The following is an 18,195-nucleotide window of genomic DNA, read 5'->3' as shown; positions in this document are numbered from 1 at the left end:
AGCTGCATAACACACACACACACACACACACGCACGCACGCACACGCACACACACACACACACACACTAGTGTTCCTGTGTGAACCGTGACATCACGAGGCTGGAGAAAAAAGCCGGCCAGCTGAACAAAGAACCAATAAACCAGTATAGCATCATAGAACTTGCACTGGTCTGTTGAGGAAACACATCAGTTGAATATATTTTGGGTTGACTGGGGCACAAGAAAACCAGACACACCGTCTCCATTATTGCCTATTAAGTGCACAACCTTATGAAGGTGGGTGAGGAAGTCCACCGCCACCGCCATCTATGGCATCTATGGCAATAACGCATAGCCAGCTGGAGCAGTCTGATCTTGGGGTGAATGTCAAAAAATCTATATTTCCTGGGAATCCTGTGTGAGGATTGGAATAACGATGTAGCAAGATGAGCCTTGAGCTTCACAAGCTACCCACTTCTCCTGCGATGGCAACTGATGGTAGCTATGACAGAAGAACGCTGAAGGAACAGAGATCTTCTGTCATAAATCATTCCATTGTCTTCCAGATAAGACGGTGGAAAGGTCTTTAATCATCCATAAATGAAATCAGACTTACATAGTGTTTCATCAGGACACTCAAAGATGTTTTACAATGAAATCAGTCATTTCCATTCACACACTTATGATGGTGAGCCTCAGCTGCCTGGGGGAAATCTGGCAGAGGATGCACCAAGTATTGACAACAGGCAAGGTGTGTGATCGCAAGGACACGTCTATCATTGATAGATGGGATGAAACGTTCTGATTGCAGGACAAACTCCTACCACCGTCACCCCATCGCACCAACAGTAGGGGCCATTAATCGGGACATTTTCCACAATAGTGTGAATATCAAAAAGTGCCTAGCATTCATAACTGAATAGCGATGACATACTGTGACTAAAAGTCAGGGAAAGTAGCACACAAAGCCATTTCAAGGAAGATGGAAGCATCATACCAAACACGTTTGTCTGGACACAGCAAAGATTCAAACAGAGGCTGATGTGAAGCTGATGGCCTCAGCAGGAAACGCTCACACTCAGCTGAAACTGGAGGTTGTGGATTTGAACCCAATTACCTTCAACCAGAGGCAGACCACGTGTCTGCATACAGTTAAACACCTCATGCCCTTTTACAGTTGGTGTGCTGGTGTTCCACGTGTCAGCGCACCATGGCGGCACGAAGAGGAGGGATGTAGAGGGAGGGATGGTCCTTCCATGAAACAATGCATTTCACTGCAGGGTGCAGGTAATAAACAGCTTGAGTCTGAGTGCTTTTGTTCAGCTTGCAGATGTGAAACCTCAGCATTACTTCAATACATCCAAACGAGGTGGAAGAAGACGACAGAAAGGTTTTATTAAGTGGATTCAAGTCTGGAGAGTAGGCAGCAGGAAGTCAAGTTTTAGAGTTTTTCTCTGTAGCTTTGGCCTTTTTTTACTGTAAGCAATAAACTAATTGGTAAAGTGGCCATCATGTTAACTGATTCTCATTTGGCATCATATTGACTGTTGGGCTTGTTGCAGAAGCTCCATTCAGTCGGGGGCAGCGTTATATCTATTCTGGCTATTAAGGACTTTGCTAGAGCCAACATTCAACTCCACCCTGTTAATGTTGGATCAGCTGTTATTGACTTTATAATCATGTTGAGTCTTTGATCCATTGACCTTAAATGTTATGAAAATAATTTGGTGCATGTAACTATAATCCTAAATCTGCCAACAACTTAAAATAAAGAAATACTGAATTAATTAGGCCTTAAGAAATATCATGTAGAAAAAATATACAGGTTAAGCAATGACACTTTGTCACATTTTACAAAACTATTCAGCCACAAACAAATAAATAATTCTCTGGCATCAGCTCAGCTTTTTCTTCATGATAAGAATTCAAATTCAAAAATGCTTTATTAGTCTAAAAGAGATAATAAATGCTGTTATTCCTATCAGCCAAGTTTCTTCAGAGTTGCTATGGTGATGGATGTGAGTAGGAAAATCTCCTGTAGCAGTCTGTATTACAGCATCATGAAAAGGCCTCTGACTGTAGGCGTCAGGGTTATTTATAATCTTGATTCTCCAAAGGATTCTCTTTTTTTCAGATAGCATAAAAATGCTATCTGAAAAAAAGAGAATCCTTTGGAGAATGAAGAGAATTGTATTGTCACAAGAGAATTGTATTGACAAATTTTTATTAGTCAATACAATTCTCTTGTGACATATTTACGTGGGTATCAGATGGTTATAGATAGCTTAACATTTACATGAACTTTACAGGCTCCAGATCAGTTTACCATTTTGCATATTTAGACCCCCATCTGGAAACTACACACTGCTACTTTGTACATTTCTACCTTCAACCTGTATGTTTAAAGAAATCCCTTTGCCTCCATATACTTAAACCAACAGCATATCAGCTCGATTGCCATTCTATGTTCATGAAATATGGAGACAAAAGTCTCAGAAATGCTTAATTAAATATTACATATTATGTCATATTGAAGTATTTACAAAAAATTTTGATCTGCACCTACCAAACGGACAGTGTAGCACGCAGCACATTTTTGGTTTTTGGGGAGTTTCTACTAAGTATTCTGAATACGTATTCGTTTTTTTTTGTTTTTGTTTTTATTTCTTTACCAATCAAAATTCTTTAAAGAATGCTTCAAGGTAACAAGTCAATCAATGATGATTGTTTATGAATCATTGACAAAAATAAATGGCCAACCAGACTGACAAACTATATTTATATCTCCAAGATTTTTTTTTAATGACAGTTTAAAATACAAGGTCAGAAGAGAAGGTCAAAATAAAAGACGAGATCATTTTAAAACAGGTCTGTAATGTAACTGTTCAGTTTTAGCAAACACTGATATAAATCTAATTGTATTCATATTTCCTAGGAAGAGTATTATCTAGTATCTCACATATTAAAAGTTTATTTCAATTTCATTAACAGTTTGGAGTCATTTTATTCAAAATAGGGCAAATTATGCTAATAGATTTTTTCTTTGCTCTGACTGCATTAGCACTGAAGCTAAAAGGAATCAAATTAATAATATACATTCAATTTTGTTTTCTCACACAAATGCACCGTATTTGTAAAACCACAGCCGGGAAGGAATTATGGATTTCCACTACATGATTCTATGAAAAAATAACATTCATTCAGAATTTCCATAGCAACGTCAAGGTGATTTGCTCTAAGCCGATTAGTTCATTAAGGAAAAATTGGATGTCAGCATGTTCTGTGTGTATGTGTGTGTGTGTGTGTGCGTGTGTGTGGGGGTGGGTGTGTGCGCGTGTGTGTGTGTGTTTTGTCTGAGTTTAACCTTTCTCTCGTGTCTGTCAACAGACAAAGCTGCCTAATGAAGCTGCTGTGCTGAAGTCAGAACTCATCGACCCATTTACATAGATGATTATTTAATTATGCTGAAATCAATGTGTCTAATGAGCCACATTGAGATGGAAGAGGTCAGATGTCACCGATCAGTTTGACTCAAGAACATAAGCAGACAGAGACCAAAGCCACGGGACACTGAGCTCTTTTGACGCCTGCCTTGAGTTTTTGTTGAGAACATGATCCGTTTGCTTTATTATGGTCTGCATTTTTCTTGGTATCTAAATCAAACAAGAGATTCATAAATACTTCACAACAAAAGGGAGACAAAAATGTAATATTTCCTAAGAAGCAAATTATTCAACAAATGATCTCTTTTTCCCATGGAATAATTTATTATAGATGATGAATATTTGCTCAGTTAATCATTACTTGAGTATTTGTTTCACCTCTAAATAGCTTAGTTATAGTAAAGTAAGAGATTTTTGAAAGAACTGTTTACAGATTAAACTTTGTGCATTTTACCTAATCATCATACTTTCTGCACCTTATTCTGTAACTGAGAATTTTAATAGAGAGGAGCAGAGCGGCTTAAATGAAAATAATATGTAAATTTTTTACTGCGGTAAACCTGCAGGTGTTCGCTCTGCAGCGTTGGCAAACCCGTCGCTGTTGGCTGAGTCTGTTTCCACCGGTGGGATTCTGTCTTCTGCATGGCAGATAAACGTTGTTACACAAAGTGACATACGTACCTGTCTCTGAAAAGCTCAAACAGCTTCATATACTTGTTGATCTCTGAAGGTCTGCTGCACAGTGGAATTATTTCTCAATAATCAATGTCAACCCAAGAAAAGTCTAATTTATCCATACAGCAGCATTGCTTTAAAATAATAAAAAAGGTTTTCTGATTAAATCAAAACAGTGACATTTCTGGGTTGTGTGTGCATCTCTTGGCAGCGGCTTTGTGTTTCTCACACTGCATATGGTTCTTAACACTATTTGTATAGTTATTTATTATAATTTTTATTAATATACAAAATTAACACATTTTATGGGTTGACAACAGAAGGCAGCCAGTGGCAAAGACAAACGGATTCCAGCCAACCGGCAGAAGATTTACAAGATAGACAAAAGAAGACTAGTTAACCAGCCGCCAAGGGAATATTAGCAGCTAGTTAGCGGTACGTCTGTGTGTGACTAAAACTTAGACCTGACAGAAAAAAAACCCTACATAAATCATATGAGATTGAACATTCCTGCCATGACAAAATTTAGGACCCATAATTAGCATACTCAATTCAAACTTTAATGAAATGAAGACATTTTAAGGTCTTAATTTACACAGCTACATAGACATATGAACAAGTTGATGCATAGACATCCTGATTGCAGAAGAACAAGGGAACAGAGACAACAAAACTATCAGTACATCAAAAAGACAAACAGACCATCACATAAAAGCTTAAGAACAGGAGATTAAAAACAAAGTTAAAATTTCAACTTTTGAGCCAAATAAAAGCCAGTTTTAAAAAAAGACAGATTTGTCTTGTTTTTAAACTCTTTAAAGTGATGCAGTCTGCTGTGTCCCTCAGGGGTTATCAGGTCATTAATGGTGGAACTGTAGATGAATTCAGTGGCCATTTGCTGCCTAAAGTACAGAACGCTAAAGTCTTACATGTCTGATCTTTGTCACAGTCAGCGTTTTTTAAAGTGAACTTCTACTGTACAAAACCACAACAGATTTCATCATGTTTTAATGTATTAAACAAAAGTGACACCCCAAAGGAATCACTGAGTGTGAGGAAATAAGTTTCAGTTAATTTTCTGGAGATCTCTTTGATTCAGGCTGTTGGCAGCAAAAGCTTCCCTCCCTGGCCTGCAGCAGCCGCCGCATCGCTCCACCTGGGTCTCATTCCTCTTCTGCTTTCTCTGGTGAGCTTTTAGCAGCGCTGGCTCCTTCTGCTCAGCTTGGAGCGATTACTCATCTCCTCAACAATCACTTCACGTCCCTTCTTCCTCTGCTGGAGCCTGACTCATCTGTCTTTACGTCGCGCTTCTTTGCCTTCACGCAGGACAACACAACACTTCACCTGTTTTCAACAATTATGGCACCCCTGTGGTTTCTAGTTACCACAATAGATGAGTGATGATTTCCTTTCTTTTTTTTATGAATGACACATACCTAAGGTCCAAATTTCTTTTCAACCAGGCGGAGTTGGAAGAGCCAAGATGGTTTTCTAGGTGACCCACAAAACAAATGATGGCCGTGGATGTTTGATCTACAGTTAAAAAGCTGCTGCTGCAGCAATGTCACCTCTGCTTTGATGAAATAATTGCAAACTTGGAGGAAAAATGATAATTTATGACAATGACTATCTGATTGTCCTGTAATTCAATGAGAACGACAATACTCCGGTGCTGTGTGTTTGTGTGTGTTTTAATTTTGTGCAGCATAAACTCACCTGGATGTTTTTCTGTGGTTAATGCTGTTTGTACAGTAGCGAAGTTTGGACTTAACGTTTTAATAAAGCCAACAAACCTTTTGTCATCACCTTTATTAAAGACACAAATACATCCACACAGAAAATGTTGAATTAAAACAATTGTTACTGCAGCAACATTTTTTAAAGGAATAGGGTTGTTTTTCATAAATAAATAAAAAATGGAAGAAACTACAATGTGACAATATTATTCATTGGATGAATTAAATCAGTGTTTCTCAACCCTGGTCCTCAATGCCCCTGCTCTGCATGTTTTAGATGTGCCTCTATTCCAGAACAGCTGATTCAAATGATTGCATGACCATCAAGTGGTGCAGAAGGCTGTTAATCACCCAGAGATACAATTCAGGTGTGTGGAGGAAGGGAAATACCTAAGACATGCAGGACAGGGGGGTGCTGAGGACCAGGGTTGAGAAAAACTGAATTAAATTAAGTTTTAGGCAATTCAAGAAGTATTCAGAAAAAAACAATAAAGTTTTTCTGTATGAGGAAACAATCGATCAGGTAACACTTATACATCTACATATACTTTCAGAATTTACCTTTGATTTAATTGTGCAGCTAGTTAGAAAACATATTTTTATGTTTGTGGTCTGTGCTGTGCAGTAGCTCTGTGGTCTTAGTTTGAGTTTTCTTTATTACAGTTCTGCTAACACATCTCTGTTATTAGACAGTTACCCTCTCTGGCTTTGGATGCTGTGCAGCTGGAAGGATTTTCAGTCTTATGTTTTTACAATTGACAGATATGATACGTAACCAGTGGCAATGTTTGCCCACCATAAAGTGTTTTATTTTGTTTTATTGACAACCAGGAGCATCCTATTAACATCTTTAAACCTCAAATAATAGCTGAACTCTGACCCCAGAGGAACTGGAAAAGGAGGCTTCATGGATGCAGAGTGGGGCCAGAGACCAGCGAGAAGGATGAAGTTTTATTAGCACATTAATTGACCAAGCAGCTACAAAGCAGACCTTACAGATGTCATTGGTGTTCTGGTTCAGTGATGGATTAAACTTAATAACTACCGATTACATCAACTGTCATTTCTTATTGAGCTTATGAAAGAGGGTTTGACTAATGGATTTTAAAGAGAACTTATTTGACGTCACGTCTCCATTATTGGCACGTATCCTGTCGTCTTAAGGTATTAAAAAAAAAAAAAAACTCATGAATTTCTCAGCAGCTCTTGTTTTTCTGACATGCATAAAACATCTGAAGCTGGAGAGATGCTCTCCAGCTTCAGATGTTTTATGCATTTCCCCCCGGAGTCCAGATGAAAGACACCAGGGGAGCCGGGGATCAGGCTGTGCTGTACCCTGTTGAGATGCTCTAATTGTTGCTGTCTGTTGTTGTCTGATGACTTTGTCTCCCCGCCCGCCTGCTGGTCAGTGATGTTCTCAGACCATATCTCAGCTTGTCAGTTTGCCGTCAGGTCTCAGGGATCACAAGCCTCCAACACATCCCGGAATCCCTTTCTTCTTTACTTAGCTCGTGTTTTCTTGGATTTTCTTGCAGGTTGGAGGTGTTGGGTGTGATTCCCGTTGGGCGTTTGTGTGGAAGTTCAGAGAGTTCACCTGCTGTCTTTTCATCCATTTGTATCCTGGTGGTTTTGTGTGTGTTTGTCAAATGTTCATATATGTCAAAGAGCCTCGTGCATAAAGGGTTCACACACACAAAGCTGGAATAGATGCAGTTTTCTACTTTCTTGTCATAATTATGACAGGAAAACAATTATTAAACACGACACACATGAAGAACAAGGAATCTATACTTGTTCTTGTGTTTGCAAGAGAACACTGCCTTTTTTTCCCCTTCTCCTCAGAGGGTACATATGATGAGAAAAGAGTGTGTATTCTACTCTATATTCTAGCAATGCTATGTTCAGAGCTGTCACAGTTTTGGACTGTGTCCCATATGTTCCGGTGGAGTTTCCAACAACAGGGCCTTTTAGGCTACATTCCCAACAACCCCGTTTGGTTCTCTTTAATCCAACTCCAATTCGTTTGCCTAGAAAGTCCGGTTCATTTTGGGAGGTGTGATTGTGTAATGGAGCTCTGATGTGGACCAAAGAAGTAAACTCTCATCCATCTGAAACTTGGGTTTCAGTTTGATTGAAGTGAACTCTGGTGCATTCAAATGCATCTGTAAAGACCAAGTAGACCAGAGACCGCTACAAAAGCAGGAAGTGGACTGTAGGTGCAGGGAATTTTGAGTAAATACAACAAAAGCAAACGTATGAGCCTACCACACACGTTTCAAACTCGAGGCCCTGGGGTCAAATCTGGCCCGCCGCAGGTTTTTATGTGGCCCTCTAGATTCCAAATACAGCCCTCCAGTTTCTCCACAAATCCACAAAATTGACACAAAACAAACAGATCCCCACATTTTTTCTGATTTTACTGATTTTCTTTCTCAAAATTGTCCAAAAGCTATACTCTGTGACTGACACAATTGTTAAACAGTCACATTTAACATGGGTGCAAATATCATAAAAAATCATTTCTAACATTTCTAAATTAGCACCACAAAACCTGTGATTTTGATTATAAGAAAAACATTCACAAAATCCTGGATGGACTGATCAGTGTGAAAACATGTTCAATATTATTTTATTTTAAGAAACACTTGTGGAATGCTGAAACAGCTACTTATTTTATATTTTAGGAATTTAATAGGTTCTATCAATACAATCTGTCACAACCGGCCCTTTAAGAACATTCAGATTTTTGATATGGTCTGAGTTTGACCCACCAGGCCTGCCACTAGTTTAAGAATGGAAATTCACATCCCAAATCTTTGGAATCTGCAACTGTCTGACCTAACAGAACCATACTGCAGTTCATTCAAATGTTCCACTTCTCCACCCTCACCACCATCCACTTTTACTTTCGCAGTTTCTCTACTATTTTCACAGAGTTTCTATTTACCTCTCCTTCATGAAGTCGCCCTGCGAAGCGTTCACCTCTCAGTCTCCAGCCAAGTCTACCAACTTGGATTCCTCTCTGGTGATCAGGTGCAACTTTTTCACTCCAGTAAATATCTTGCAGTTGAGAGGAGCCTCCTGTGGGGTTTCCTGAGGGTCTCTGCAGGGGTTAGACTCCACATGTATTCAGACTGAACTGAAGGTAGTGAAGCTGTTTGATTTTATGCTCAGTAGAAGTAATGTTGTACTCCAGGCTTCCCGCTCAGAGTCCTTATGTTTGGAGAGTCTGGTTGGTGATTACTGCCCATCAGCATCAAAAGATACAATTATGTCCACTTAGTGTATTTTCCTGCAGTCAAACGATACACCATCATCTCTTGCAAATTCCTGACAGGAAATGCCTCAAACTGTGCTTAAGGTTTCTTTGTAACGCTTCATAAAACCCTCAGTGTCATTTCAGCTGTAAGTCTTGTGAAGTATGTTCATACCAGCTTTTCATATTCAGATTGTCCATTCTTCATGGCAAAATAAATCAGTTTCAAGAGTTGCAGCAGATTTTCAGTTGCATTTCTGTCTGGAAGAACATGCTGAGCTCCTTCACCCTCCCACTGTGTGGTGGGGGTTGAGGAATCACAGCCACCAACAAAAGATTCACCCAAACTTCAGCGTCCCCCTCACCCCACTCTAAAAACACTTCCTGTTGTCCAGTTTCATAGTTTACGCACAAAATATACCTTGAAATGCATTAATTCGCACAGTGAAAATTGTCTTCGTGCTGACGCAGAAGCTAACATCCCTGGTCTTCCTTATCTCACCTCTTGGGGTTTCAGCCAATCACTGTCATGGAAGCTCAGTGGAACTTCTGGATTGGCTGTTTTACAAATGTCAGACAGGAGTGTGTCGAGGTATTTCAAGATGGATTCTTTTTTAATAAATCCCCAAACAGGTGGATTTTTCACAAATAATTTGGAGTTCCAAAGAAAACTTCATGAATACTGAAGACAGGAATCCTCTGTATGTTTTTTATGCACTTAGTTTCTAGTTTAGTGACACTATATTTGTAACATTAATGGCACACAAAACTCAGTTTATTTATTTGTTGTATTGTATTGTGTTCATTATCTTTATGTTCACATCATTACAATTTTAACATGAGCAGTTTATAAATTTATTTAAAACAGTTTTTCACTGTCATCTATGTATTAATGCAGCTAGACAGATCTGTAATAAGGACCATCTTGGATTAATTAAGTAGGTATTTTTTTCTTACTGGCAGTAAAATAATCTTCATGGTTTATTTGATTATGCAGATCAATATGACAAAACTGTCTCTGATATTCTCTGATACTGTCAGGTTTTCTCTCCACCAGCAGACAGAGTTAAGTTAAAGTCTGCCTTAGTGAACTACCTGGTACTTTCTTCCTATATGAGCCTGAGGTTGGGGTTTTAATTGCCTGTGTGTTTTCCTCTTGTCTGTAATCATCATTAATGTGATTCAATCTGGTGCTTTAATTTGAAAGACCTGCATGGAGCCAATCATCACTCGAGAGTTGATTGGTTTAATAGCCAGCATTCGGGCTGAATAACTTTTCTCACAGAGCTTAGGTTAATGAAGTTGTGCCAACATCGCTAATCAGTGCATCTCTCTCTCCTCTGTTTGGCTTCCATTGTTCATTCATACCACAGTCATTTCTTTCCATGCAGGGCGACAGGGTAACACACACACAATGCAACAAAACCAGAGTGAATGTCAGAGTTTAGATCCGCACGGCCCAGTGTGTCGCGTTGCGTCGGTGTGTGTTGGGCTCTCTCCAGCTGAGAAGTAAAGATTAGCAACAAATTAATCCTCCTCCAGCGGCCCGTAATCCTCTGCTGATAGATGGTGGCAGATGTTGTGCATGGCTGCAGGCTTGTTCTGAGAGTTCAACAGAGTAGGTGTTGTATATGAGGCGCATGGAGCGAAATCACAGCCTGTGAAATTGCAACGCAGGGTAATAATCTGACGGAGCGTCCAGAGAGGACTGGTTGGCCGTTGTTTAGACAGGTTCCTTATTCCTGGTCAGAGTCCAAACATTAACCCTGACTGAGCTTTAACTCTGTAGTGGCGTTTTGCTGATCTTCAGTATGCTTTATAGTAATGAGTTCAAGATCTCTCACTTCATCACTAACTAAAGTAAATCCTTCTTAGCGATCTGCTGCCTTCTGCAAACGTTTAGAACACACAACACTCTAGCTGGTTCTTATTGACTGTTGGAAGTTGCAAATCCGTCATAGTCAAAGTCACTATGAAGTTGTAATTAGCTTAATCTTTTCCATGCTAGTGGGTAGCTTTGATTGCTTGGCTGATAGTGGCAGGTAAGATCAACTGTTTGACTTCTGAAACGTGTGTAGGGTTCCTCGTGTTGATTTTTAGTTGCATTTGGAATGGTTCTTGTTCCAGTCAGTTTTTCCATTTGGTGCAGAAGGTGTAGGCTCTATTTGTTGTCGGTCATAATCATGAAATGTCGTGGTTTCACTGAAAACCAGCTCTGTGTACACCACACTTCACACCTGCTTTTCAACCACTTTAACACAAGTTCAACCCTCATTTTGAATCAAAGCCATTAAGGCATGAGGAAAAAAATCAGCTGTGCTGATTGCCAAATTTATTATCTGGCACTACAGGACTTTGAAAAAGTGATTTTAACCTTTGGAATTCTAACGGTTAATTTTGGTCTGGGTTAGTTTTTACTTCCTTACCTGGAGGTTCCCCAGAATCCATCCAGAGCTGCAACTTAACCAAATTATCTTGTTTTAGCTTCCTTGCACTTCCTTGCACTTCCTTGCTAGTCTGACTTAAAATTCATTTCTAAGCATTGTTATTGATTAGTAAGAGTATTCATGGGAGGCACCTGTGCATCCTTAAGATGTTTAAATCGTAAACTTGAAGCTCATGAAGTCAGCTGCTCCCACAAGTTCATAAGTCTGGGCTAAAAGCCAAAGGGCAACAGGCTTTTTCAGTCAGAGCTCTGTGGCATATTGCCTCTTAATTGGCTTTATTCATTAGATTTATTGGCTTGTCTACACTGGTCCCTTTTATTAGTTTTGATATTCTGCTAGACTCATTATTGTTTTGCCATTACAACCTTTTGGTACAAATGATGAAAGAATATTTTTAAAAATCATTAGACTGGAAATCTTGACGTTCTTTAGGCTTAAAGAAGGCCATTAAATCTCTCACATGACACTAAATTATTATTTTTCGATCTCATAACCACTGAATTTTCATAAAGAATCATTCTTACAGCCAGCTTCAGCACCCTGCTTTTACTGAAACCATGAGCTCAGAAACGTTCCCTGGAAGTAAAAAAAGGGCATCTTTGTTATAGTTCACATCTTGTGTTTCTCTTCATAACACTTGTGGGTTCTGCATTATTTATTGTGCTGTTCTGGCTGCTGCACCAAATCCAAAATATGCACGGTAACAAGAAAGAGCTCAAGGGTTTCTATCTAAACTAAAAAGTCTGAAAGAAAACAAACCTGTCCTTGTACGTTTGCCAATATTTGAGTGTAATTATCCCGTAATTTATTAGTCCGCGTTCGCTTCATTGAAGCTTACTCAGGCAGTACCTGTCAGCACGAAAGAAATGAAAAAGTTTCCACTTTCCCATGACCTTAGCTGACTCTGAGCTGAGGAATCCAGTCAGTCCAAGCAGGTGAGAGGACGGTGAAGGCCAGATGTTGCCAGTCGCTTCTTATGGAAGAAACCTGGTGTTCCTGTTGACTGACTGGGCCTCCACACCCAACCCAACTCTACTGGCTGCTTTTCCATTTCATCCTACAGGTGCCTTCAGAGGGCGTCTAGAACGGACTCACTCTCTGTTAGTCAAAGGCAGCGGACGGACCTCAGACAGGATTATCAGGAAATATTCAGCTGTCTGCTTCACTGTCTGTGTCTATGATGTGTATAATTGAGGAAATGCCTGGAGGCATCAGAGCGGACCGCCGTACGGAGATAAGTCCTGTGCAGACAGATTGGATTTAAATCTTACCTCAGAGTGCGTGCGTGCGTGTGTGTGTGTGTGTGTGTGTGTGTGCGTGCTCGTGCATGGGTGTGTGTGTGTTAGGCAGATTATTCATGATGTGAGGAAAAGGCTGTTTTCTCTTCATTAGAGAAGGTGGACATATCGTAGAAACATGTCAGGCATTGAGCGCGGCCCATTTACCCAGGTCAGAGTAAACCATCATCCTCCAGAATAAAGTTGCTATAATGAAAGTGAAACAAGTTTTTCTGCATCTGTACTGAGCAATCTAACACCTCCTTCCCCCACCTGTTGCTGCACACTGCTGGTCAGACGGCTGCTACGCTTTTCTATGAAGTCTTGGCCATGAATCTTATTTAGATACCGTCCAGATGTCTTGACACGTCCAGGGTCGACCTGGCTGATGTCCTTCTCTAACAAGCTTAACGTGTCAGTGGAGCGAGTTTGTTGCTCAGCGAGGGGCTAATATGATGGGAGAATTGCAAATAATGTTCTTCATACTTGTTCAACCTGATATATTTCGGTTGTTGTTAGCACAGCAGATCGACGTTACCGCAGCTCGGGAACCCATCAGTGAATCCTCATCACGTCATTCAGTCGGTTTGCTCTGTCCACTGCTACTTAGTATGATGCACAAATGAGTGAGGGAATTGGAAGATATTCCACAACTGCATTAATTTGTGTGTGAACCATCGATTGGCAGCATAGACACTGCAGAGCAACGTGCTGAACTGCATCATTGAGGAGCAGTTTTGGCGATGAGGCTATCAATCACAGGCGTTTCTGTACAGCAGGATGTAGAGGCATTGGTTGCTGCTTCTATCTCTCCCTCATCTGTTGAAGGTCATAACTGTCTGTTCTGCCTCATTACACTAACAAGCACTCAGCTCAGTCCCCCAGCAGGGTCCAGAGTCCTGCCAACAGACAGATCAAGGTTCTCATGCAGGAGGTACCTAGTAAAATTGTGGTCAGCATCAACCTTGGCATAATCAGCTCTTTAATTCTCATGCAGTAATCCTTATAAATCTGCAGTGTCTTTCTCTCATCTGCACTGATGCTGCCCGTATTCTTTCCTGATGAGACGGAAATGTGACAGACAAAGATGTGGATCTTCACTGTGCTAATATTTGGTGCAGAGGCAGATCCAGATTTATGTTTGTGGTAAACAGATTTGTCACATCGTGATGATGCGTAGACAGATGAGCAAATGTGTGTTCCGATATTCTCATTGTTACCCAGCAGATGTGCAAATCTGCAGACTACCCCAGAACGCTCGCCACAAACACGAGCTAACATGGTTACAGAATGATCTGTGTCCAGTCATAGCCACTAAATCAGCCATGGATCATTAGCAGAAAATGAGAATATGGTCTCCTTAATGACCTGGAGGAAAACCTCTAAACACCCACATGCTCATTTTGAGTCTCTTTGTGGGTAGTTGACTTTTTTGTTTGTGATTGCTATGCATGTCCTTACTCCTGCTTTCTGTCCCATAGAGAGGCGGAGTGCTGTGGGTCAGGGTGAGTGCTTTATCGGAGCAGTTCAAGCATGTTGGCATCTGGTTCACAGTAGGCAGAGTGAAGAAGGAGATAGATGAGAATGATAGTCCATTGTGAATATGCTGTAGAACAGAGTAGTGCATCTATATTCCATCACCAGCGGTCATGGTCTTCACCATCATCTCTTCAGTGCTCTATCTGGGATTTCTCCCATTGAGTTTGATTTTTCCGGTAGAATCTTAACCTGGTCAATCAAGAAACAGATGGAGGAGTTAGGTGGACATGACTTTGATTTTCTTCACTGTTTTAGAATTGTAGTCTGCTGTTCAGTCCGTGTTGGTCACACTTCAAAATGTTGAACAAATAAAGTTGGAGGAGGTTTAATGCTTAATCCTATTTTTTCCCTTTGTAGGACAATAAAGGTTGTTTCTATTCTATTTAAGACATTTTAACGCTGCCGAAGACATCGATCAGCTCAACACTTCTCTTTTCACAGTGGGGTATGGTTGTTTATAGAGTAGCTGCCTTCATGGTGAAGCTGGCACATATGCATAAGGGTCTTAGTGATTGGGTAAAATCAGATCTAATTATTTCAAACTTCAGTCCATGCATTCAGCAGCTTGGTAGAAACTGGATGCATAGCTTTGCTAACATCCAGAAACGGGTGCATGACGCACCATGTCCTGAAGCTCAAATCATCTTAAGCATAAGGAATTCCCTTTACTTTAATGGTATTCATGAGTCCAGTAGAGCACCAGTTAGGGGGAAGGGGTGGAGGTGTTGAAATGTCTCATTCAGTTTACCCAGTCATGGGTAATTAAAGGCAGTTGATGGAACAATGTTTTCAGGGTCTTTGTTTCATTTCTCTGACTTGTCTTCATGTCACCTGATGTATTTTATACCGACATATCTCCTGTTACGATGTTGGACCTACATACAGTCATGTCCCCTTAGTTCTCTGCATGGTGTTTCTGTATTTCATCAAATTATTTCTGAAATCACAGATACATAAATTAACTTTTGTGTCTAAATATTGTCTTTTAAAATATATTTTTATTTAAATTATGGTTATAGTTTAAATGTAAAAACTGTATTTTATGGCAGTAACAACATCAGCCGGCCACTTCATAAATATTAAATAGTAATACGATATCGACAGGCATAGTAATACTCATCTTTTTCCCTACCAACAAGTCACTTTTTTCTGTGATGGGAATGAAAAACCAGGACAATTTAAAGCTCCACAGATGGTCCGGACTTATAAATGTGTATCATTTGTTAAATTCATCATCGGTTTTCCACACTTTCAAAGTCCTATTCATCCACAGCCATAAGCTAGACGAACATCCATCATTATTTAGTATTTCTCTTGCTTGTCAAGTCTGTGCTGTCCTTCATCATCTTTCCACAGAGTAATTTAAAGAAAGTGTGTTGGAATGGAAGTGTTGCGCTGGCTAATCCTGCTGATCAGCTGCCAGCAGCTGCTCTGCATAGAGTTGAATAAGGAGCTGAAATCCTGCCAAACAAACGCTGAACTGCAGCTTTGCCCTTGGCATATAGTCTGCTTGCTTTCATTATTCATCCCTGTAGCTCCAGGCGTCTTACCTGCAGTAATGGTTATTATTCATGGTGGTATGAAATGTCATAAGACACAAATTTGGGACAGTTTAGGAAATGTACGGCCTAAATTTTTCTATTTCTATGTTTGCTGTGAACCGGGCTGATCTCATGTTTGATTTGCTGATATTCCTTCGTTACACTGAAGCCGGCGGAGGCTGTTTGTGCTTGGCATCAGATCACATCGGTGTCTAAACTGGTAACCAACCTCAAAGGATAGCTTTTAGCTAAAACCCGAGCTGGAACTGCTCGGGTTCCAGCTCGGGTTTAAAGCTGGGTGAGTTGAAAGTTGAATATCGGACCTAGGAAATTCCTCATATGCTTTAAAGATTAGTATTCAAAAATAATAATGATAAGTTAAAACACATTTGATGAGGTGAGACATAAAAAAAAGATATGATCAATTAGGGGGAATGTTGATGCTCTTTTTAAATTTCTTTTCACAAATAGCTTAGCTTGGTAGAAACCAGCCTCTTGCTCTATGTCCAGAGGGCCCGGGGCCCCGGCTGTTGAGAAACAACTGATTGCTGGAGGCGTGGCCTCTGTATTGGATCTGATTTTACCCAGTCGTGCTAACATTTGGATGTGACATACATAATGTTCCAGCTCTGTAAAGCTTACAGTAATTGTGCTGTCAACACTGGGGATCAGGGCCACAAAATGTTTGTCAGCAATAAAATGTCTTATGTTCCTCTTTCTCTGATTTTATCTGCTCAGTATTTGGAAGCGTGGCCAAACACAGACTCAAAGGTTTTATCTACTTCCTCTGCTGCCATTGCCAAACTACAACCATAAGCAGACAACAATCCCAGCCAGAGCACTGGGGGGAGAGGAGAATGGAGCAGAATTGTGTGGGAAGGCAGAGGTCCAGCTACAAATACACCAAAGGTTTTATAAATCACAAACTGCTTCAAAAAGACTGACGTCAAATACAACCCAATCCAAGAGAAGTGGTGAAGCAGGCCTTCTCTTGGATTGGGTTTATTTGGTTTATTATAGAAAGCTATGAAGCAGAGGCCAGCTTAGATTTCCTAGTTGCTAATGGTTAACCTATTAGTATATTTTTACAGTGCATATCTAGTCAGTTGAAAGGTGTTGCCTCATTCTGGTAGCAGGACAAATAGTCAACACAATAGTTCACCTTTTACTTCAAAATAAGACTTAAAGCACCAATCTACAGAAACATTTCTGTGAAAAGTAAAATTGATTAGTTTCATATTACACCTGTGGATGGATTCAAAATGACAAAACAAGGCTGCTGTGTGTTTTTATTTTAACCTTTGAGACTCCATTCAGACAGATGAACTGGTTTCCTCTGTTACTCTGCTGATCACATCATGCACTGGAGTTCTTTGTAACGAAGCATTGTGCTGTAGAGTTCGTCTTGTGCCACCAATTAAAGAAAAGGTTGTCTATAAACTGGCTTTAGGTCTTTAGATTTGTTGGTCCAGGTGGTTCAGCTCCTGTCAGGTTCCAGCCCTCATTACCCTCTTAATGTCTCAAAGCTCTGAACACCTGGTGCCTCTGGGCAACCCAAGGAAGTTGCAAGAATATACAGTTCTAGAGAAAGGGTACCTGGTTGTTGTATGCATAATTTATCTCAAATAAATCCACGGCAGAAAATTTGTGTCTTTTCTTCTTAACATGGTTTTTTAATTGTTTTATTTTGTTAACTCAAAATAAAAAAAAAATTGAAGGTTCTGTGGTTGCCATGCACTATCTTTACATTCTAAAGAATACACAATCACTCTAAAACCTTTTTATTTTTTGCTTATTTTATCTTAGAAAGGAAGCTTCATATTTTAATATAGTTGTTAGGGTTGACCATAACCTCCATCACCACACAAAAATATTTCCCTGATATGATTTCAATCCAGTTTGCGTTCAGGTTCAGACAGCTTGAAGTTGGAAAAAAACAACTTAACAATTACAATATTATTGAAATCCTAGTGATCATAAATGTATATGACTGAATGAGATAATAGCAGCAGATAAGTTTTCCGTTTTCTGCCTCAGTCTTTGTTCTAAGTGTTTTCTGTTCTTTCCAGTCATGCAGAGGAATCCCTTTGTGGTGGACGGCTGCTGCCGGAAAGGGTCCCGCAACGCTCTGCAGGAGCTCTACAGCCCCTCACAGGTAGGAAGAACACACACACACACACACGCACACTCACACACGTTTGCATGACTATCTTTGTTGGGATTTTCTATTGACTTCCATTCATTTCTACAGCCTAAACCTTAACACCTTACATTAACCTTAACCCTATATAAAACACAATG

General features: G+C 40.0%; 1 protein-coding gene across 2 annotated transcripts in view; it reads left to right on the top strand.

Moving 5' to 3' along the window:
- chst11 (carbohydrate (chondroitin 4) sulfotransferase 11) overlaps nt 1-18,195 on the top strand; it is a 74,539-nt gene that overhangs the window by 31,340 nt on the left and 25,004 nt on the right. For both annotated transcript variants that reach the window (XM_008401508.3, XM_008401507.3), the window contains exon 2: nt 17,964-18,049. In XM_008401508.3, the coding sequence (XP_008399730.1) occupies nt 17,964-18,049 (86 nt within the window). The remainder of the gene's footprint in view (nt 1-17,963; nt 18,050-18,195) is intronic.

This window comes from Poecilia reticulata, chromosome 23 (assembly GCF_904066995.2).
Source record: "Poecilia reticulata chromosome 23, P_reticulata-male-v2, whole genome shotgun sequence".
Lineage (NCBI taxonomy): Eukaryota > Metazoa > Chordata > Actinopteri > Cyprinodontiformes > Poeciliidae > Poecilia > Poecilia reticulata.
The sequence above is the reverse complement of the archived record's forward strand: the minus strand, read 5'-3'. Positions and strand labels throughout refer to the sequence as shown.